This window comes from Tenrec ecaudatus, chromosome 1 (assembly GCF_050624435.1).
Source record: "Tenrec ecaudatus isolate mTenEca1 chromosome 1, mTenEca1.hap1, whole genome shotgun sequence".
NCBI lineage: Eukaryota > Metazoa > Chordata > Mammalia > Afrosoricida > Tenrecidae > Tenrec > Tenrec ecaudatus.
Window position 1 is genome coordinate 101,436,238 of NC_134530.1, and position 23,227 is coordinate 101,459,464.

The 23,227-nt window shown below is 38.5% G+C and overlaps 1 protein-coding gene and 1 pseudogene across 1 annotated transcript; both read left to right on the plus strand.

Moving 5' to 3' along the window:
• The first annotated feature begins 515 nt into the window (after positions 1-515).
• Positions 516-849, plus strand: LOC142436382 (ASNSD1 upstream open reading frame protein-like). Its single transcript, XM_075540075.1, has one exon. The coding sequence runs from the start codon at positions 516-518 to the stop codon at positions 810-812; it is 297 nt and encodes a 98-aa protein (XP_075396190.1). The 3' UTR covers positions 813-849.
• Positions 834-2,760, plus strand: LOC142436369 (asparagine synthetase domain-containing protein 1 pseudogene; annotated as a pseudogene).
• Positions 2,761-23,227: the final 20,467 nt, after the last annotated feature.

Below are 23,227 nucleotides of genomic sequence, written 5' to 3' on the forward strand. Positions count from 1 at the left end.
GTACAGATGGAGCTTAACCTGCCAATCAAGTGATAGTCTGATGACCACTACTTAGGGCGTGGCCTTCTGTATTTGAGTCAGAGACATTAGGACCTGCTTCTCTCTTTGTCCCTTTTTCTTTTTGCTTGTGAAGACTCTGTTCTGCTGCCAGTGGCTGCCCCATTGGGGCTCTTTAGATTTAGAGCTGTTGGCACTCTGCCATGTATCACCAACGTTGGGTCCACGTAATACTGCACTCACTGGCCTGTGAACTCCTCGATTTCAGCTTCAATTTTCAGTGCCACCAGTCTGCTACTACCTGAGTCTAAAGAAGACACCTGTTAGCATCAGACCTATAGACGTGAGTTAGGTTGGGTGTCAGGGGAAGCCAGTCCCTAACACATCATTATGGGTCTGGTAGGTCCAATTATACAGTGATAATAAGTAAAGATCAGACTGGAGGCGCTACGAGCCGGGCTGACGGCTGGAGTCGCTCGGTCGTGTGCTAGGCGGCGCGCAGCGTCCTTCAACGTTCCATGGAGGTGCCCGGCTCCGGGACGCCCCCGGATTCCAGCTCTGGGCTGGTTCCTTCTGACATCTGGACCCCGCAAAAAGAGGATCTTAGCAACCAGATTAAAGAACAGAAAGTTGTTGTGGATGAACTTTCTAACCTGAAGAAAAACAGGAAAGTATATAAGCAGCAGCAAAACAGCAACATATTCTTTCTGGCAGACCGAACAGAAATGCTTTCTGAAAGCAAAAATACATTGGATGAACTGAAAAAAGAATACCAAGAAATGGAAAACTCAGAAAAGACTAAGATCAAGAAATAATCAACGTAATTTCCCATCAGAATGTGTGGCATTTGTTGTTCTGTCAGCTTTGCTGTTGAACATGTCAGCAGAGATTTGAGAGCAGACTTGCTGTACAATCTTCAACAGCGTGGGCCCAGCAGCAGTAAACAGTTGTTAAAGTGTAATGCTCACTACCAGTGCTTGTTTTCTGGACACACCCTTCACTTGAGGGGCGTTGGAACTGCCCAGCCTTTGGAAGATGAAGGAGGCAATGTGTTCCTATGGAATGGAGAGGTCTTTAATGGAATAAAAGTCGAAACTCATGAGACTGATACTCGAATTATGCTTAACTGTCTTTCCTCTTGTACAAATGAATCTGACATTTTGTCACTCTTCTCAAAAGTCCAGGGTCCTTGGTCTTTTATATATTATCAAGCATCTAGTCATTCTTTATGGTTTGGTAGGGACTTTTTTGGGCGCCGTAGCTTGCTTTGGCATTTTAATAATTTGAGTGAAAGTTTCTGCCTCTCTTCAGTTGGCACCCAGACATCTGGAGTGGCTAGTCAGTGGCAGGAAGTTCCAGTATCTGGGATTTTCAGAATTGATCTCCAGTCTGCTGCCACTTCCAAAGGTGTGATTTTAAAATTATGTCCTTGGGATTATAATTCTGGGGAGAAGGTTATCCAAGAATGTGTTGGTAGCCTGACCAAAATTTCGGCAAATTTGCCTAAGTTTGTATCGGTGGAAGCAAGTGAAGCCAAACTGTATCTTGAAAAACCTATTGCTCCTTTAAATATGATATTGCCACAGGGTCCCTTTGAGACTCCTAACACCGACATCTGCAGAGGCCCACCTACAAGAGAGACACTTGAAGCCTGCCTCGACACACACATGAGGGAAGTGGTTCAACAGTTTATCGATGTCCTGAGCCTCTCAGTAAAGAGGCGGGTGTTATGTTTACCGAGGGAAGAAAGCTTGCCGCCAAATGAAGCCTTGGAAACTCGTGGTAGGAAAGCAAACGTCGGCAATTCTCTTTTCGGGGGGCATCGATTCCATGGTTATCGCAGCCCTTGCTGACCGTCACATTCCTACGGACGAACCAATTGATCTTCTTAATGTGGCTTTCATGACTACCGAGAAGGCCAGGCCAACCCGTTTTAACCCAAAAAAGAGTAAGCAGAAAAATGATTGTGAATTCGCTTTTGAAGAACGCTCCCCAAATCCTGCTGCCATGGCTGATGATAAGCCGGATGCACGCTTCAATGTGCCCGACCGGGTCAGAGGGAGAGCTGGTCTAAAGGAACTACACGCTGTCAACCCTTCCCGAATTTGGAATTTTGTTGAAATCAATGTTTCTTTGGAGGAATTGCAAAAATTAAGAAGAACCTGAATATGTCAATTAATTCATCCCCTGGATACGGTTCTAGATGATGGCATTGGCTGTGCGGTCTGGTTTGCGTCTAGAGGAATTGGCTATGTAGTGGCAGCGGAGGAAGTGAAGGCCTATCAGAGTAAGGCAAAGGTCATTCTCACTGGAATTGGTGCAGATGAGCAACTTGCCGGTTATTCTCGCCATCGAGCCTGCTTTCAGAAACACGGGTTTGAAGGATTGAACAAGGAAATAGAAATGGAACTGGGTCGGATTTCTTCTAGGAATCTTGGTCGCGATAACAGAGTTAGTGGTGATCATGGAAAAGAAGCCAGATTTTCTTTCCTGAATGAAAATGTCGTCTCCTTTCTAAATTCCTTACCGGTTTGGGAAAAGGCAAACCTGGCTCTGCCCCATGGAATTGGTGAGAAGCTACTTCTGCGGCTTGCAGCTATGCAACTCGGTCTCACAGCCTCGGCTCTGCTGCCCAAATGGGCCATGCAGTTCGGGTGCAGGATTGCAAAACTGGAAAAGAATAATTAAAGAGCATCTGATAAATGTGGAAGGCTCCAAGTTTCCTTAGGAAACCTTTCTATTGAAAAGGAGGTGAAAATGTAATATGCTCACAATGTAACTATTTACAGAATAACAGATATGTAAAAATAAAATGCGGTACTTTGCTGCTTTATATATAATTTAGTGGATTTATAATGTATTGATTAAACTGTGTAACTATTCTTGGTAAAAAAAAATAAGTAAAGATCATAGTAAAGTTATAGAGAATATGAGAGATAGAAGTGAAGTATTGAAATAAATGGAGTCAGACACGTTTCATGGTAGCATGCTCACCTCAGCCTCACTTGATGGTCCACGTGGAGGGAGAGAGAGATTTAATGCTAGCCCAGGCCTTTTATATTCTCTGGGGATGTGCAAGCCCTCAAATTACAGATGAGGACAAACATTACTGGAAGGGGCTGTCCTATAGGTAATACAGTAATGAAAGGGGGTGTGGTCTAGGGATATACATGCAATAGGAAGGGGAGGGATTGGGATTATACATGTGACAAGATAGGCAGATCCTAGGTTTAGGATGGTGGCTTAACTTTGACCTATTCCCTATATCTCCATAGGAACCATTATCAGTAGGGTGTAAACCCCACCTACTGGAACCAAATAGATGTCTGCAGGAATCCATTGTCTTTAACAGCAGGGAGTGGGGCCCACTGTAGTCTGGCAACTCACAGGCCTTCAAGTAGGATGCCTGTGAGTGTCTGCCGCCCCCCCCCCCCCCACCCCCACAGTTGGACACCTTCTGCATGAAATGTCACTTCTTGATTTAAAGTTCTTTTATGTACATAGATGTATGTCACTGATTTGTTTCTTTTGTGTGTGTGTGTGAAGCACATTTGTCCATTTATTTCTCTCATCATTCTCAAAACATTTGCTTTCTACTTGAGCCCTTGGTATCAGCTCCTCATTTTCCCCCGCCCTCCCTACCCATTATCCCTCATGACTCCTTGATAATTTATAAATTATTACTATTTTGTCATGTCTTACACTGTCTGATGTTTCCCTTCACCTACTTTCCTATTGTCCATACCCCAGGGAGGGGGTTATATGTAGATCCTTGTAATTGGTTCCCCATTTCTACCCTAACTTCCCTCCACCCTCCCAGTATTGCCACTCACACCACCAGTCCTAAAGGGATCATCTGTCCTAGATTCCTTGTTTCCAGTTCCTATCTGTACCAGTGTACATCCTCTGCTCTAGCTAGATTTATAAGGTATAATTGGGATCATGATAGTGCAGGAGAGGAAGCATTTAAGAACTAGAGGATAGTTGTATGTTTCATCATTGCTGCACTGCACCTTGGCTGGCTCATCTCCTCTCCACAACCCTTCTGTAAGGGGATGTCCAGTTGCCTACCAATGGGCTTTGGGTCTCCACTCCGCACTGCCCCCCATTCACAATGATATTTTTTTTTGTTCTTTGATGCCTAATACCTGATCCCATTGCCACCTTATAATCACACAGGCTAGTGTGCTTCTTCCATGTGGGCTGTGTTGCTTCTCAGCTACATGGCTGGTTGTTTACCTTCAAGCCTTTAAGATGCCAGATGCTATATCTTTTGATAGCCAGGCACCATCAGCTTTCTTGACCACATTTGTTAATGCACCCACTTTGTCTTCAGTGATCTTGTCGGGAAGGTGACCATCATGGAATGTCAGTTTAATAGAACAAAGTGTTCTTGCATTGATGGAATACTTGAGTGGAGACCCAATGTCCATCTGCTACCTTAATACTAAATCTATGCAAATAGATATGTACATATGCAAACATATACCAATGTATGTAAATGCATGTAAATATATTTACATATGTACAGGCCTGTATTTAGACATCTATAAATGCCCTTTGGCTCCTGGTTCTTTCTTCTATTTCCTTTTACTTTTCTCTGGTCCCACTATCATGCTCAGCCTTCATTTGGGTTTCAGTAATTCTTCTCAGTTACATTGCTCTTGATCAAGCCATACCAGGCCTCTTACACCCTACTCATCACAAATTTTAGATCACTTGTTGTTCCCATGTCTCTGTGTTTTTTAACACGACTTCCTTTCCCCCATCTCTCTCTCTCCCATGTCCCTCTGGAACTGTTTGTCTTGTTGTTTTCTTCTCCAGATTGTTTATCCAGCCTATCTTATCTAGAGAGACCTGCAGAGATATAATATGCACAAAAACAAAACAGAGTAAAACAAAGCATTCAAATTAAACAAAACAAAGCAACAACAAAACAATGAAAAAAAACCCAAAAATCCTGTAAATAGTTCAAGGTCTGTTGTTGACCTTTACGAATGTTTTCTGGTCAAGTCTGATGGGGCACCATGCCCTGGCCCCACAGTCTACTTTTGTTACTCCCTCGGGACTTCCATGTTATGCTCCCCCTGTAGACAACCCAATCTAACCCAGTTTTCTATTCCCTTTAACAGTCGCAGTCTTAGAAACTCAGAGGGGCAGTTATACCCTGTTCCATAGAGTTGCTTTGAGCTGGAATCCAATTGATGGCAATGAGTGAATCTTTTCCCCATGGCCAGGACTACTTGTTGCCTAGTATGCTTTATACTTCTGTCTGCTAAGGTCTCTGCCTCTTACCCCAGAACAGCTCCCATTTTATTCCTCACTTTATGTACAGAATAGTGTAGCCATCAACTTCTAGTGAGATTGGGAACGTCCTGGTCTGAATCTTACTGGTGTTTTGAAGCTAACAATAAGGGTTTTGATGCTAATAGGGAAGCAGTATCATTGACAGGGTACTTTTCATTACCTCCTATGTAAATAAATCAGTTTGGTCAACTGATCCTTTTGGTTTCCAATGCCCCAGAAAAACTAAGTGCCCTCCAAAATGCTGTGTTGAAACAGATGGCAAGCTTGTATAATATAAACATTAACTTATTCACCAGGTTGTGAATCTCATTTATAAAATTTAGGTCTCTGATAATGATTGATGCTTCTGGTGAAGAGACATATTTTCAAAATTCCAAATTCATAAGTGGTGAAGCATGGTTACCAAGAGGATCTTTATTGCATATGTATATTTGATTCCTAGAATCTACCATGAGCAAAGCATACTTATTTCCAGGGTCCTCTATTTTATTTTACATTTTAAGGGAAAAAAAGACATCCTATTAGAATTGTAGTTCTTCAGTAGTTAATTTTTTTCAACCATTTTAAGTAAAGGATCTACTTAAGCTTCTGGAGAAGGCAATTGTCTCTATGGGCTCATCTATCCTGGGTTTCACATACTGAAAACAGAAAAACATAACAACAATACAAGAATATTACCACCAATAACAAAATACATCTAAGATAAACCCCAATATGAAAAAAAATCAGTTCAGTCCTGAAGTGTATCAGCGGAGGATCAAGTGACAAGTTTTAATCGTTCAAGTGAAGTTTATCCTTTTGATCTCCTGTAGTCGTCTCTCCCATGCACTTTGTATGGGAATCCGTGTATCCCAGGACTCTATTACAGATAGAGGGAAAGCACCAGAGGCTTATTTCCTGGGTATATCTTACAGATGTATCTTAGGCTTTCACTATCACCCATAGCCTTCTGCTGACTAGAATCTCACAATTTAGGTTCTGATGCTATTTCCTCATTCAGTTTAGATTATATGATCTACAATCCTTGGGTCACTCGATATTGGTGTGCTTCTTCTAGGTGGACTTAGTTGACATCTCAGTTAGATGGCTGGTTGTTTGCAAACAGCCTTTAAAACTACAGACGCTTTTTAAAATGATAACCGGGAGCCATTTAATTTCTTCAACATACTTCGCTCTAGCACCTATATCCCCTACATTCCTTTTCTGAGGGCGAGCACTGGGCAGAGTCAGGATGTAAGAACTAATTGGTTTTAAATTGGAGCTAGGATTTAGCACATCTGCTTTCTTTTGTTTTAATAACACTTTAAAGTCATTAAAAAGTTGGGGGGGTGTTGATTCCTATCTTCATTTTGTATTAATTTCTGTACGTGAAGTCCAGGATCGTGAAATCCAGGATCGTTAAATCTATAGGGACAGTAAATAGACTGATAATTGCCTAGGGCCATGGCAGAGGAGGATGAGGGAAATGGGAGCTAACAACGATGAGAACAAAAAGAACTTGTTCTCAAATCGACTTGATGGTGATTGAGCAAATCTTAATATGATTGAACAATTAAATTGTATGATTTGTAAAGTATATGCCAATAAATCTATTTCTGAGAAAAAGAAATCAAATGATACAGTGAATTGGGTAAAAGTGCTCCAAACAGCCTCTTTAAAGTGTTGAGGAGCAGGGATGTCACTTTGAAGCCTAAACCAAGCCTTACTTATTTTTCAATAATATCATATCCATATGAAAATTAGATGAATAAGAAAGACTGAACAAGAGATGCCATTGAATTATGCTGCGAATTAAGAATATTAGTGTCTATTATTTATTTTTAACCATTTGTTTGTTGTTTGCTTGTTTTAAACAATATTGTTGGTCAAAGCCATACCTGCTCAATAAATACTGAAGATATTCAGTCTTTGTCTGTAATATTGAGGAATTTTCTCCTATGATCCATGATTACCCAGTATGCCTTGAATGATTATCTGATGATTAGATACTGTGCCTGGGTTGGGGGCTCTTCTGGAAGAACAAATAGTAGAGCAAGAAAGATCCTTAGAATCAAGAATGGTGTGACTTTGCCTCACACGTGCACTTTGGACAATTATTAAGAGAGGCCAGTCACTAGAAAAGAATGCCATGGTTGGTAAATCAAAGGGCAGAGGCAAGGCAAGAAAACTGACAAGGTAAAATGACACACTCACGACAACAATAGGCTCAAGCAAAATCATAATCCTGAGGCTGGTATAGGCACAGACAGTCTGTTGGTCTGTTGCACCTGGGGTGGTGGCTGTACCACAGTTCCTTGATGGCACCTGACCACAGTGACACAACCGTCGAGGAGCTGTCATCCTGAGTACTGAGATGGGTCTGACCCAAGGCACGGCGTCTTCCACTGGCTCGTATGTAAGGGGAATCTGGACAGTGAAGAGAGGGAAAAAATACTCGATACACTTTAATTATGGTGTTGGTAGAGAATCTTGAATATAACTTAGACTGTCAGAAGACTGCACTAATCTGCTTGGAAGAAGTACAGTCATGAAATTCCTTAGAAGCAAGAAGAGCATGGATTCGTCTCATGTACACTTACTATGGACATGTGATTAGGAGGAACCAATTCATGGGAAAGAGCATCATAATTGATAGAGGATCAGAAAAAAGACTAAGACCTGGAACTAGATGGACTGGCATGGTGACAGCAATAATGAGCTAAAACATAATAAACATGGTGTGGATGACTCAGAGCAGTGCAATGTTCTGTTAGACTCATTCTGTGGGCACGATGAGAGGGAGCCAAGTCAATGGTAACTATATACAACAGCAACAAGGTATCTGAAATTACGTGTGTTCTACATTTGTGCCTGATTTTACATTTCTATTGAATAATTGTATTATCTCCAGGCTAATATTTTATTTTTAGCATTTTTATTATGAACATTCTTATTATTTTGAACTTACTTTTTGGAGAAAGCAGGGTGTTTAGAACAGCTTAGGAAGATTGATCTTGGGAACTAAAATTATATTATAGAAAATGCAGAAATAAATATTAGAATATCTTATTTTTAATTCTATTTTTAGCTACTGGATACAGTTTTATAGAAATCACTAAAATTCTATGTTTTATAATGTATTTAAATAGATATTAAAATTTCTCAATTTTCATGATGCTCTGACACAGTTTCAGTATTGTCAGAAGAAGAAATTGAATACTAGACTGATATTCAGCCCTCCCTGAGAAGACTGGTGTATCAATTACTTACATGTATTTTGACTCAATCTGCCAAAATTTTTTTTTCCACAGTTGATGTTATAGTTTAAATTTTGTTCTCCACCCTTCTCCATCCAAATAATTGTTGGATTCTTGGGCTTCTGACTGTTTAGAGATAGAGCGTTGGTTGTTAATGATTCCTTAGTCAAGTAGGGGGATTTCTAAATACAATTGCTTCTCAGCATCAATGCCCAGATGGGATAGACACACAGAGGGAAGGGGAGGGCAGAAATAGTGATGGACACCTCTTTTTAAGTTTTTAAGTTCAGGAACTTGATGCTAAGGATTGTGGGTGTCTTTTACAGTCTGAAATAGACAGGGAAGTATCTCTGTCTCAAGTCACACCCTAAATTTGGACTTCTAGGTTCTGAACTGAGGCAAATAAATGTCTGCTCTTTAAGCCATCTACATGTGATATTTCTGCTAAGGCAACACTAGGCAACTATAGGTATACTCACACTGTTATTTAGTTAATTATGCCTCATACCCATAAAACCCACTTCTAGGGAGCCAATTTCAATTCATGTTGTCGTTGTTAGATGTCACCCATGGGGTCCAGCCCATAGCAACCCTGCGCACCACAGAATGAAACACTCATCAGTCCTGTGTCATTTTCACAATTGTACTTAGGTCTGAGCCCATTGAGACCATCTATCTTCTTGAGGACCTTCCCCTCCTCTGCCACTCCACTCTCCTAAACATGATGTCCTTCTCCAAGGACTGGTCTCCCCTGACAATATAGTCAAAGTATGTAAGACAAAGTCTTGCTCTCCTTGTCCCCAAGGAGCAGTCTGGCCTAACTTCTTCCGAGACAGATTAGTTTGTCTTTGAGCCATCCGTAGTACTTTCCATGTTGGCCAGCACCACAATGCAAATGCGCCGATTCTTTCCTGTTTTTCTTATTCAATGTCCAACTTTCAAATATATAAGAGAATGGAGAGTATCGTGACTTGAGTCAGGCGCATCTTAGTCCTCAAAGAAGCATCCTTGTTTTTCAACATTAAAAAGAGGTCTTGTGCAGCAAATTTCAACTCACAGAATAAATGTATGTGATTCCCTACTGTAAATCTTGACGGGAACAGAAATATCCAGCTTTCTCAAACAGAACAGCTGGAGAATTTGAACCACCAAGCAGGCCATTAGGAGTTCAATGCTTGCCTGACTGTGCCATCAGCGCTTTTACCTGTGGGTGTCCTGTTTAGATGATACGCACACAGAAGTTAGAGCTGTTATAGAAAAACAAAGGTGCATAAAATTACCATAATATTTACCGATTGCCATTCATTTATATTATTAAATACTTCTACATATATGATTTTCTCATTTTTCACTTGTGAATTTTACTGAGTAATAAACTTTTATGAATCCTTATGTCCATCACCTTAAGCAACAACAAAAATGTAAGTTCCATTATTTGTGTAAATTTGTGGTGGTTCATCCAAAGACCTCATACAAAACTAAACAACAACAAGGTGGGGTAGGGTAAACTGTCTTATATTTGCATTGGTGTGCTTACTAAAGCCACTTGCAACGAACATTCAGCCACTCGGAACTATTTGAACATTGCTATAAACATGCTCTATAAGCCAATGATACCTATCTACAAAGAGCGCTTTAAAAGGCAGACTTCATTCAATATTTTTATGAGAAGAAAAAACCTTCTAGATCTTTAAAGACTAGCTTAATAGTCAGAAATAGAGTCAGAAAAAAACCAACAAAAAAGGCTGATGCTTCCCATGCTTATTAGTGTAGCATGAAAGAGAGATAAAGCAATAGCATCTCACGGTGTGCAATGCACACAGTTGGACAGAGACAGCATGTGTTGTCATCGGTTAATGTTCAGATGCTCACTGCTAGGGCGAAGCAACCAGAAGTAAACCATGAAATGATTTCATTCACCCTGAAATGTTGGCAAGGAAAGGAAATGATGAGTAGGAAGCACCGTCTCCTGAGCGTGATGAACGTATTTACTGGAGCAGCAAACACAAGCTATGCCATGTATGTATTTTACTAAAAGAAGAAGCAAGTCAAGTCTTTATATGAGACGACTTCTGGAAGCAGAGGCTGGGCTTGCTATGCAAATGCCTACTTCGATGCGCCGCCATATGTAGCCCTTTTCCTTTCCAGCTGGCTGGCTTTATTGCCTGTTCCTAGTCCTTCATATCCTGCCCACAGCTCACCAGGAAACTCTTCCTAATTAACTTTAACCATTTTCTCATTTCACAGATTCAAGGACTTTCAGACGATTAGCATTAGAACAGACTTTATAAATAATGTATTTTGTCCTCACTTGACCCTCCATCTTAAGTGAGCACATGTGTGTGATTATATGTGTGTGTGCATGTATGTGTCTCTATGTGTTTTCTGATTATTGTGTGGAATATGTTCTTTTTATCAATTAATTATATTTTAAGTTACCTGGAATATCTTTATTTATTTAGTTGTTAATTCGATTTTCACCCTTGAATATTTGATAAAGGCCCATTGGCACACTATTTCAAAAGATTAATGACCAATTTTGCCTTTACTTTTGGTGCACTTAGCTGATGTTATTTGCAGTCCATCTTGGATTTATTGAGGTGACATCTGCAAAATCCCAGTTTTATAATTTAGTACCATACTTTTTTATGCTAAGTTATATGGCAGTTTCAAAAGAATGATACTTTATCTACATGTAGATAAAGCCTTAGGAAGAAAAATAAATCAGGTTATATATTCTTCAATATTCTAACAACTTCAAACATATCCTCTAATTAGATATTGGCTAATTTATAATTAATACCAGAAGACTGACTTTTACCATCTTAAGGCCAAATTCCTACCATTTGCCCATGAGATGTATTCCAATAATTGGATGATTGAATAATGATGGCAAGAGAAGCACCACCAATAGCAGAAGTTTTTTGAGCAGTAAACACAAACACACACACACAATTCAAGTAGTGCGAGTTTGGAGGCAGAAAAGTTGAGTTTTAAAGAAAAAAATCTGTCTTCAGGAAAGCTACTATGTGACAGAATTGCAGCTTGACAGCATCTAACTGATATCATAATTTGAGTTTGCTCAACTTCTTTGCTCTCTCTGTATTTGCACTACACAAAGATGAACTCTAATTAATTTAAGTAGCAGCATTAGAACAACTCCAACTTGGACACAGTCAAGAGGTTTCCAAATATAGAAGTAACCAACATGCCTGATGATTTGAGTATTCCCTTTTCTACATTTCACAGTGTTACAAAGATTGTTACCTATGATGTCTCTTTTCCCATTGATTTCTGAACTTCATACATGTGCAGGTATGTCTGATTTGTGTCTTTTTTGATTCTGCTATGACCTATTATGACTTTAGGAATAGCAGAAGGACATGCATGTAGTTCAGTCCTGTTCCATCTTAATAGCTATGTTGGAGTCAATTGTTTTGGCTATTTTTTAATGCATCTTATGGAGGGCTTCTCTCATTTTTTTCTGACTCCATTTTACCCATCATTTTTCCCTTGAGCAACAATTCTTTCAACAATTGTGTATATAGAGTGGATCACATGGAAAGATTGGTTTACTGTCCATATAGTTTATAGAAGAGGAGGAGGTACTAAGAAAAAAAACCAAACCCAACAAAAAACGGAAAAAGCTCCACTGGGTAGAGCTTTGGTAGTAGGCACATTTTTCCCACTAGGTGAGCATCATCCAGCAACTCGCTCCGAGTTAGTGCACCCAGTGGTGTCACCTAGGAAGGTTCTCTCTGTTAACAGGGAATTTTTTCATAAGAGCAATTTCCCTCGAATTTCATTTTTTGTGATGAACAATTTAAGAGAACAGTGTATGACTGTGAAATTTTGGTTCCTGCTCAGGAAAATGCCACAGAAACTGTTGTGATATTAAACACAGCTTACAAGGACAGCACTATGGAGAAAACTCAAGTGTATGAATGGATTTCCCATTTCCGAAAAAGGCGAAATGTCGATTGATGACAAACTTCATTCTGGACATTTGTCAACTTCCCGAATGAACAAAAATGTCAACTCATAATGCATTTGGAGTTCATTCCACCAAGTAAGACTGTGAATCAAGCTTTCTATTTAGAGGTTCTGAAAAGATTATAGAGCAGTTTGTAGCAAAAAAAAAGGCCTTATTTGTGGCATACAGGGGACTAGTTTTGCTACTACAACAATACACCTGCTCACACAGCCATCTCAGTGCATCATTTTTTGACAAATTACAGCCTGCCTGTCTTGCATCATGTACCTTACTCACCTGACCTCACTCAGTGTGAGTTCTTTTTTGTTTCTGCCAATGAAGAAGAGCATGATAGGACAGGGATTTGGTGATGTAGAAGCGATTAAGAAAGCAAAAAAAGGGGGGGGGGAGGTGCTGTCAGCCATCCAAACAGATGAGTTTGAAAAATGTTTCCAAGAATGAAATTGCAGATTTAACAAATGTATTAAGTATAATGGAGAGTTATTTGTTAAAAAATTTAAATACAGAGCTTAGGGAAAAATTCTACTTTCTTTTTGTAGCCCCTCGCATATTAAAAAAATTAGTTATATAAAGTATGCACTTAATTCACTGTAAAATGTCTACTCATAAGTAGAAGTTTTTGTTTTATCATTTTATTTTCATGTGGAAAAGTGGATTTAGTGACGATCAATAAAAATGAAACATAGGCAAACTTAAGGGCCCTATTACAACATATAAACAAAACATAATTAAAAACATCCACATTATAGAAGACAAAAGAAAGGTTTGTGATCTTCTAAAAATTCAACATTTATACTCCTCAAAAGATGCCATCAAAAGAGTTAAAAGAGAACCTACAGATTAGGGACAAAATAATCCCACAAAAATTTAGTAATGATGCATTAAGGACTAATCTCCAAAATTGGTTAGATGTAGAAAACTATATCTAAATAAGAACAAGGCAAATAAGATAATCAAAAATGGGCAGGAGATATGAAAAGAGAACTTTTCCAAACATGACATCCAAGCAGCCAACAACCATATGAAGATGTGTTTGAGTACATTAGCAATAAGAGAAATACAAATCAAAACAATAATGAGATACTACTTCATACTGACAGTTTTAACAAAATTCAAGAATCCAGAAAGTAATACATGCTAGAGGGGATGCAGAGACAAGGGAACACTCATTGATTGCTGGTGAGACTATAATTGTATAAACCAATAAAGATTAGTAAATGAACAAACATATGCACAGCTATGTTTATTAGAGAAAAACATGCAAGAAACCGAAAGTTCTGATAATAGGGGACTACCTAAACAACTGTTGGTATATTTGCACAGAGGAACACTGCTGTTGATAAGTGCCAGTGAGCCTGTTTCAACCAAGAGAGACCTTATGCACAGCAGAATGTAACTTCCCAGTCCTATGCCACCTCACAGTTGCTTCTATACTTGAGTCCATTGTTGTAGCCACTGTCAACCCATTTCTTTGAGGTCCTGCCTCAATTTCCCTGCCCCTCTACTTTCCCCAAACATGATGTCTTTTTACAGGAATTGGTCTCTCTTGACAACATGTTCAAAATAGGTAAGACCAAGTCTCAACATCCTTGCCTCTATGGAACATTCTTGCTGTACTTCTTCAAAGACAGATCAATTTGGCTTTTAGCAGATCATGATGCTTCCAATATTCTTCTCCAGCACCACAATTCAAATACATCAATTTTTCTTTAGGCTCCTTTGTTCCATGTACAACTTTCCCATTCATGTGAAGCACTTAAAGTACTACGGCTTGCGTCAAGTACACCTTAGTCCTCAAAGTAACATCCTTGCTCTTCAATTCTCTAGACAAGCTGTTCTCAACCTGTGGGTTGCGACTCCTTTGAGGGTCTAACAACCCTTTCACTGGGGTTGCTTACGACCATCAGAAAACACATATTTCTGATGGTCTTAGGAACCAAGACACTGTTCCTCAGTCTCTCTCCAGGTGGGTCCGCCCACATGCAGATACATCCACATACGAGTATCCAGCATGAAAATTGTTATTCTACTCCATGCTTCAAGACAAAATTTCATTTATTTGTCATTAGAAATAAATATTTCACAATATATTATTACATATTGTTTTTGTGATTAATCACTATGCTTTGTTCAATTTGTAACAATGAAAATAAATTCTGCATATCAGATATTTACATTACATTTCATCAAACAGTAGCAAAATTACAGTTATGAAGTAGCAATGAAAATAATTTTATGGTTGGGGTGACCACACCATGAGAAACTCGCTGTATTAAAGGGTCGTGACAGTGGAAAGGTTGAGAGTCACTGCTCTAAAGAGTTCTCGTGCAGCAGACATACCTAATGCAATATGTGTTCTGATCTCGACGGCTGCTTCCATGAGCATCAACTGTGGAGCCAAACAAAACAAAATGCTTGCCAATTTCACAATTTCCATTTATCTTGATGTCACCTAATGGTGCAATGGAGAGGATCTGGGTCTTCTTACATTGTGCTGTAATTCAAAATGGTGCAATGGAGAGGATCTGGGTCTTCTTACATTGTGCTGTAATCCAAATTGAAAGCTGCAAACTTCTTCACACCCCCACCCCCCAAAAAATAGGAAGGTGCAAGCCTTGATCATCATCAGCAAATGCCTCAAGACCTCCTCACTTTCCGTTAGTAAGGTTGTGTCATCTTCATATTGACAGTTGTCAACCACCCTTTCTCCAGTCTTGATGCCACATTCTTGCTCAAGAAGGCCAGCTTCTCTTACATCTAAGTGCCTTCCTTCCATCTTCTGTGGATGCATCCTTCATCATTCACTATTTTCCACAAGGAATCTTTCAATATTGAAAATCAAAGCTTGGATTTTTCTTCTTCTTTTTTTTATTCAGTTTACAGTATGCTGAGCCTGCCCCCCACCACCTTTTAAAAAAATTGTAGGTCTTCATGTATTTCACAATATTTGACTTTGCCTTCTTTAGCTACCCTTTGGAATTTTCTATTCAGGTAATTGACTCCATCATTTCTTCCATTTGCTTTAGCTATTCTATGATTAAGAGCAAGTTAAGAGTCTCTTCTGCCATCCACTTTTGATGGAATATTATTATCAATGTTATTATTAATGGATTATAATGCATAAATTAAAAGTATATCTCTCTTAAACACAAGACATAGACAAAACTAGAGAACATTATGTTTTGCAGCATTATTAAATCTGATAAAGATATCTATTTAATGACACCATTCTTATAAAAGAAAACCAAATAAAAATAATGTTTAAACCCAAAGTTAATACTCTGAAGACTATGAGGATGGCATGAGCAATGGGGGGGCAGGGTGAAAGGAGGGGTAAGAAATTGTAGAAGGGGGAAAGAAGCATGGGAGGGGACAAAAAGGAGAAAACCACCTAAAGGGAGGGTGTTGTTAACAGAATATTATGATTTCATCTGTTGATACGGGCTGTGCAACTAATACACATGGATTGTGCATTCTTTCAAGAATATGATTCTTGAAAAAACAACCAAAGAGCATGAATGAAGGCTGACAGCCTTAACCTCCCTTCAGACTCCTTGCCCCTCAGATCCAAATATTGGTCTGAGTGACCACAAGCGAAGGAAAAGTCAACCTTCTGTGTATTTGGAGTGGTCTGTGACATTGATGTTCATTGTAAATATGTGGAAAGAGAAAGGAAAAATTGCATTAGCTGGTGAACATCACCATTACTCATATACTCTATAGCGGGTATAAGAACAACACACAGCATTTTAAAATGTCCTTGCTTGTTCTGGACCAACGAATCAAAATCAGCATGGTAAACAAATTACTATATATGATTTTTGAATTTTCCTATAACTTATCAGCATTAATTATCAAAATAAGCTTGAGCCCGATAGCATAAAAAATGTCACTGAATCTATTTAGTGCTGATGGAACTATGTCAAACAGAGAGAAGGTTGGTGGAAAACGGTGAACTCAATAGGTCTGGATTGGTCAAGACTGGAGTACTTCTTACAAAGACTTATTTTTACAACTAGATCTGGCAAAATCTTGGGAGATAACCTCTCAGTCCTGAGATTATTCTGCCTGGTAAGATTGTTTTGAATGCAGATTTCATGGACTGTATTGTGTCCATTTGAAAAGTTCCTTTCTATGCAATTTATAATGAATGCCTGGAACGACTGGAGTAAGGAATGATGGCGAAATTCAAGTAACATATATCAACATATGATTGCTGCAAGGCCACATGAAGGACCCCTGTATTATGGTGAATTCACTGTGCAAAACAGTGTGTGTGTGTGTGTGTGTGTGTGTGTGTGTGTGTGTGTGTGTGTGTAACGCTGTTAGGTCCCATTGAATCAGTTCTAACTCATAAAGGCACCATGTACAACAAAATGAAACAATGTCTGGTCTGGGCATCCTCACAATTGTTCTTATGCTGAAGTTCATCTCCACATCCACTGTGTCAAAACATCCTCTCAACCATCTTCCTCTTTTTTGCTACTTGAAGTCTGACTTTTTGTTGTTGTTGTTATTTCCAATTCAGGTATAAAGAGTGTGTTCTTCTCTTTTGGTTTTCTAACTCTAGGTTTTTGCACAATTCATTATAATATTTTACTTTGTCTGCTTGAGCGTACCTTTGAAATTTTCTGTGCAGCTTTTATTTCATCATTTCTTCTCTCTGCCTCAGCTACTCTATGATTAAGAGGGATTTCAAAGTCTCTTCTGACATCCACACTGATCTTTTCTTTCTTGATCTTTTGATGACCTTTTGCTTTCTTGGTGGATAATGCTCATGATATTGTCCTGCCACGCGTCAAACCTTCAGTGCACCAGCTCTGTTGTTGAGACAGCCTTGACATTCAAGCGGGGTGGACTCACTGTTGTATTTTGGCTCTGCTTCTTTTTGGACTTGTTTTCATTCTCTTTAGCTTCGACCTGAATGCATATACGGTAATCAGTGGTCTGGTCTACAGTCAGCCATTGGCTTATTTTTAGTTTCTAATATTGAACTTCTCCATGGTCTTTTCCCACAGATATAGCCAATTTGATATTTGTATATTCCAAGTGGATAGCTGCACATGTATAATTGCCTTTTGAATTGTAAAAATGTCTTTGATATGAAGAAGGCATTGGTCTTGCAGAATTCTATTATGCAATCTCCAGCTTCATTTCTATCACCAAGGCCATATTTTATAACCACCATTCCCTCCTCTTTGTTTCTAACTTTTGAATTACAATTAATAATAATTATTAATGCATCATGACTGCATGTTTAGTCAATCTCAGAGTGAAGATATTGGTAGAACTCTTCAACTTTTTCATTACTATACTTGGTTGTTGGTTTATAGACTTTGAATAATAGCTGCATTGATTGGGTTTCCTGGAAGAAAAATAGATATACTCTATATAATAGACAGCATTTTACTACAAGATACATATTGTAATTTCCTTTTTGAGGATAATTCAAATCCACTCCTCTTGATTGTTTCATTCCCAACAAAGTAAACCATATGATTGTTTGATTCAAAATGGCCAAGACCAGTCCATTTCTGCTCACTACTATGTAGAAGGTCAATTTTATGTGTTCCATTTCATTCTTTACAATTTCCAATTTTCTTAGATTCATACTTTTACACTCCAAGTTCCAACTATTAATTGATGTTTCTTCTCATTTTGAGTTGTGTCTCAACAGTAAATGAAGGTCCTGAAGGCTTTATTCACACTGCTTTTACTCTAGCTGTCATTGTAATCAACTCTATTTTGAGAAGGGAGCTCTTCCTCAGTCATATTTTGAGTGCCTTCCAAGTTGAGTGTTCATCTTCTTGCACTATCTCCAAAATATGCTCTCTTCTTTTTATGATGTTTTTTCGTATCTGATAATATTTGATTCTGCCCATGATTTCCATAGGTTGTCAGTGGCTAATTCCTCAGAAGCATATTGCTTCTTCTTCATCTGTTCTTAGTCTGTAAGATATATATATATATATATATATATGGCTCACACAATAGTAGAAGTAGGTAAATTTACACACAGGCAGGCCAGCTCCAGAATCCACAGGCAATATGGCAGGTCATTGTTTCAAGTACTAAGAACTAAAGGTGTCTGATCCAGATGCAAGATTGAGACCCACAAAAGAGCAAAACAAGTTTTCTCACAGAGTCTTCACATTGGGAGGAGGCCACACTTCCAAGGAAATATCCTTATAATTGAAACAAGGCTTGGACCTAAATAAGAGAGTTGTAGTCTACCCTGTTTTTATCCCATTATGAGGACTGACAACTTGGATTACACTGTGTTAAGCCTGATCCTGAAGGAATGCTGTGTGCTAATTTCAAAACTCCTAAGATTTTGGCACACCCATAACATAAAACCTTAGCTATGAAATAAAACCCTGAGTGTCAAGGTCCAGGCAAACTTGCTGATTAGCAATATTTCTCAGGTAAAGTCATCACAAATCATAGCTGGAGAACACTCCCATTGTGTATGGCCATGAAAGGAGCCTGGGAGGCACAGAGGTTATGTGTTGGCCGGATGACCAACCACAAAGTCAGCAGACCAAGCCCACCAGCTTCTACAAGGGAAAATGATGAGGTTTTTTGCTACAGTAAAATGTTATAATCTCGAAATCCCAAAGGTACGGTTCTCCTCTGTTCTCCAGAGTTGCTATGACTCCGAATCTACACAGTGACAGTGAGTTGAACTTTGTGTGAATCCATCCACCACTTGTCTGTCATTATATTGTAACGTGGTGGCTTGAATGTTGCTGTGATGCTGGAAGCTATGTCACTAGTATTTCAAACACCTGTAGAGTAAAAGAGTAACATAAATTGAAAATGTTTCCGCAGATTTCCCAGACTAAGAACAGACACCAAAGGAATAGGCATTACGCTCAGAGGAATTAGTCACTAATAAACTAATGAACTATTGGCAGATCTAAAAGACCTCATGAGTAGGAGAGATAGTACCAGAAAATGAGTCCCTTGGATCAGAAGGCAACCAACAACTGAGGAAGAGCTTCCTTCTCAAAGTACAGTTGACCATAATGACATGGATAGAGTAAAATCTGTGGGGAATGATCCAAAATGAGAAAAAAACAGCTGCAAGCATCAATTAATAATTGGAATTTTAAAAATACAAAGCATAATCCTAAGAAAATGGGAAGCCATTAAAAATGAAATGGACCATGTATTTATTGATATCCTAGGAGTTAATGAGCTGGTATTGGCCATTTTAAATTAAATATTCATAAAATATGACTATATATGATTTCATGATTATGATTTAGAGAATGACAGATTCAAGAGGAATAACATTGCATTTATTATTGAAAAGGAAATTTCAAGATTTACCTTGAAGCACAATGTTCCCAGTGCTAGTATTATATCTATTCCCATAAAAGAAAATCCAGTCAATACAATGACTATCCAAATGTTTGATCCAACCATTAATGTTAATAATGAAGAAATTGAAAAATTCCCCAATGTTTTTAGTCTGAAATAATCATATATGGAATCAAGATACATTGTAAATTATTCTCAATTGGAGTTGGAAAGAATAATAGTTGGAAAATATGAGCTTGTTGATAGAAATGAAGCTAAAGATTATATGGTAAACTTTTGGAAGACAATTTACTTCATAAATAAAGTTTTCAACAACACAAAAGGTGACTATACACTCTGATTCTCCATGTGGAATACATAGATAACAAGTTAACTACATGTTTGGGAAGAAAGGATGGAAAAGTTCAAAATCAACAGCTCAACTGTGGCCAGGTGTTGACTGTAGAACAAACAGACAGTTGCTCATATGTAAATTCAAGCTGAAATTGGAAAAATGAAAGTAAGTCCACAAGACCTAAAATATGACCTTGAGTCTATCCAACTAGAATTTTGAGACTATCTCTGAAACAGATTTGATGCACTGAACACCAATACAAAACACTCGATGACCATCATACATGAAAAAAACATAAAGTCATTGAAAAGACAAGAAATCAAGAGAACGTCGAATTGGATGTCTGAAGAAATTTTAAAACTTGTTCTTAATCATAGAATGGCCAAAGCAAATAATAATAAAATTTAAAATATGAAGAGAAAAATTTAAAGGACAGTTGAGAAGACAGTGAAATATTGTAATGAAGTGTACAAACACCTAGATTTAAAATAAAAAAGGAAGACCATGCTGTGCATATTCTAAACTGAAAGAAATCAAGAAAAAAATTAAGCTTCAAGTGGCAACATTGAAGGATTCTATGGGCAAAATATTGAAAGATACTAGAAATATCCAAAGAAGATGGAAAGAATATACAGAGTCATTATACCCAAAATATGTAGACATTCAAGCATTTTACAAGCTAGCAATGAGTTCATAAAGATAGAGGTATTAGCCTAGGTACATATATTTATTTGGCAAACACTGTAGGAGTGGACGGACTTTGGGCCTCTGCCCATACCCTCCCTCAATGCAAGAACACTTTGTTCTAACACCTGTCATTGTGTGATACTCACCCTTTCTGCATAACCACTGAAGACAAAATGGGTGCACAAGCAAATGTAGTGAAGAAAGTGGATGGTGCCTGCCCGGCTAACAAAAGATATAGCATCTGGTGTGTTAAAGGCTTAAAGTCACATAAGTGGCCATCTATCAGAGAGGCAACAAGACCACATAAAATAAGCTCATCAGCCTGTGTGATCATGAAGTGTTGCTGGGGCGGGGTAACAGGCATAAGAAGACCCCAAGCAAACAAACAAACACACAAACAAACAAACATATTGTTGAGAAAGAGGGGGGTCAGGACAGAGACCCAAAGCCCATCTATCAACAGTGGGACATCCCTTCAGAGGGGTCACAGGGAAGGAATGACTCAATCTGGATGCATTAAAGCACCGAAGAAATACACAATACTCTTCTGGTTATTTGAGGCTTCCTCACCCCCACTATCATGGCCCCAGTTCTGCCTTTCATGTTGGGCTAAACTGAAGCATGTGTATAGGTATAGCTAAGAGATAAAAGCCAACGACACACAGAATCCAGGAACAGGAATGGGAGGAGTGATAACAGAAGAGTAGGGGGAAAGTTGGGAGAGGAAGGGAGGAAGGGGGAACTGATCATGATGACTGACTCATAACCACCACCCCTCTCCAGGGGAATGAACGGCAGAAACCGCGGGAAAGGGAGATAGTGGTTGGTGTAAGATATGAAAATAATAACAATTTATAATTTATCAAGGGTTCATGAAAGCAGGAGTGGGGACGGAGGGAAAAAAAGACGAGCTTATACCAAGGGCTCAATAGAAAGTAAATATCTAGGAAACAATTATGGCAACATATGTCCAAATATGCTTGATACAATTGTTGGATGGATTGATATAAGAGCGCAAGAGCCCCCAGTAAAATTATCTTTAAATTAAAAAAAATACTTATAAAGAAAGCTAGTAAATGAGCAACAACCAATGTCACTGAACAAAAAATAATTCCATTGAAGGCTTTAGCCAAAAATGAGCCTCCAGGAATTGATAGAATATCAATTGAAATGTTTCAACAAATTGATGAAATTCTGGAAGCACTTACTCTTCAATGCAATAAATTGAAAGACAGCTATTTAGCCAGATGACTGGAAGACTTCTATAATTCTATGCATTTAAAAGATCGGTGACCCAACACCATATGGAAATTATGTAACAATATCATTACAATCACATGCAAATAATGTTTTGCTGAAGATCATGCAACAGAGGTGCAGAAGTGTGCTGACAGGGTACTGTCAGGGATTCAGAAAAGATATATTATTACTGAAATCAGCTGGATCTTGTGTGAATGCAGAGAATGCTAGAAAGATGTTTACTTGTGTTTTATTGACTATGCTAACGGATTCAACTATGTAGACCATAACACACTATGAATAGCAACCTTGAGAATAAAGGAAGCTAAAAAAATTACTGCATCATGCTCATTTGGAACCTGAACATGGATCCACAGGCAGTTTGTGGACACAACAAGAAAATACTGCATGGTTTAAACTCACCAGGCTTCACACTTCTCACCATATTTATTCAATATTTATGTTGAAGTGATAATCAAAGAAGCTGGATTATATGAAGAAGAATGTGGTATTAAGATTGGAAGAAGGTTTGTTAATAATCTTGGATATGCAGTTAAAGCAATATTGCTCACTGAAAGTGAGAACTTAGATACTTGCTGAAGAAGAACAAGGACTGTAGTCTTCAGTATAGATTACAATTACGTGTAAAGAAATGCAAATCTCCACAACTGAACCATCATGATAATGGAGAAAGATTGAAATTGTCAAGATTTTTCCTTGCATTGCTGCATAATCAATGTTCTTGGAAGCAGCAGTAAAGAGATCCAAGAGCACCTTGCATTCAGTAAATCTGCTGCTCAAGACCTCATTAGAATATTGAAAAGCTTTGAGAATGATTGGGGCAGGGAATGTATGGATGTGCTTTATACAATTGATGTAAGTATATGTATGGATTGTGATAAGAGTTGTATGAGTCCCTAATAAAATGTAAAAAAAGAAAAGAGGAGAATAAAATGATTAGGGCAAAAAAAAAGAATATTGAAAAGCAAGGATGTTACTTTGAGGACTAAGGTGCACCTAACCCAAGTTATGGCATTTTTAGTTGCCTCATATGATTGTGAAAGTTGGACACTGAATAAGGAAGACAGTGCATTTGAAGAAGTGCGT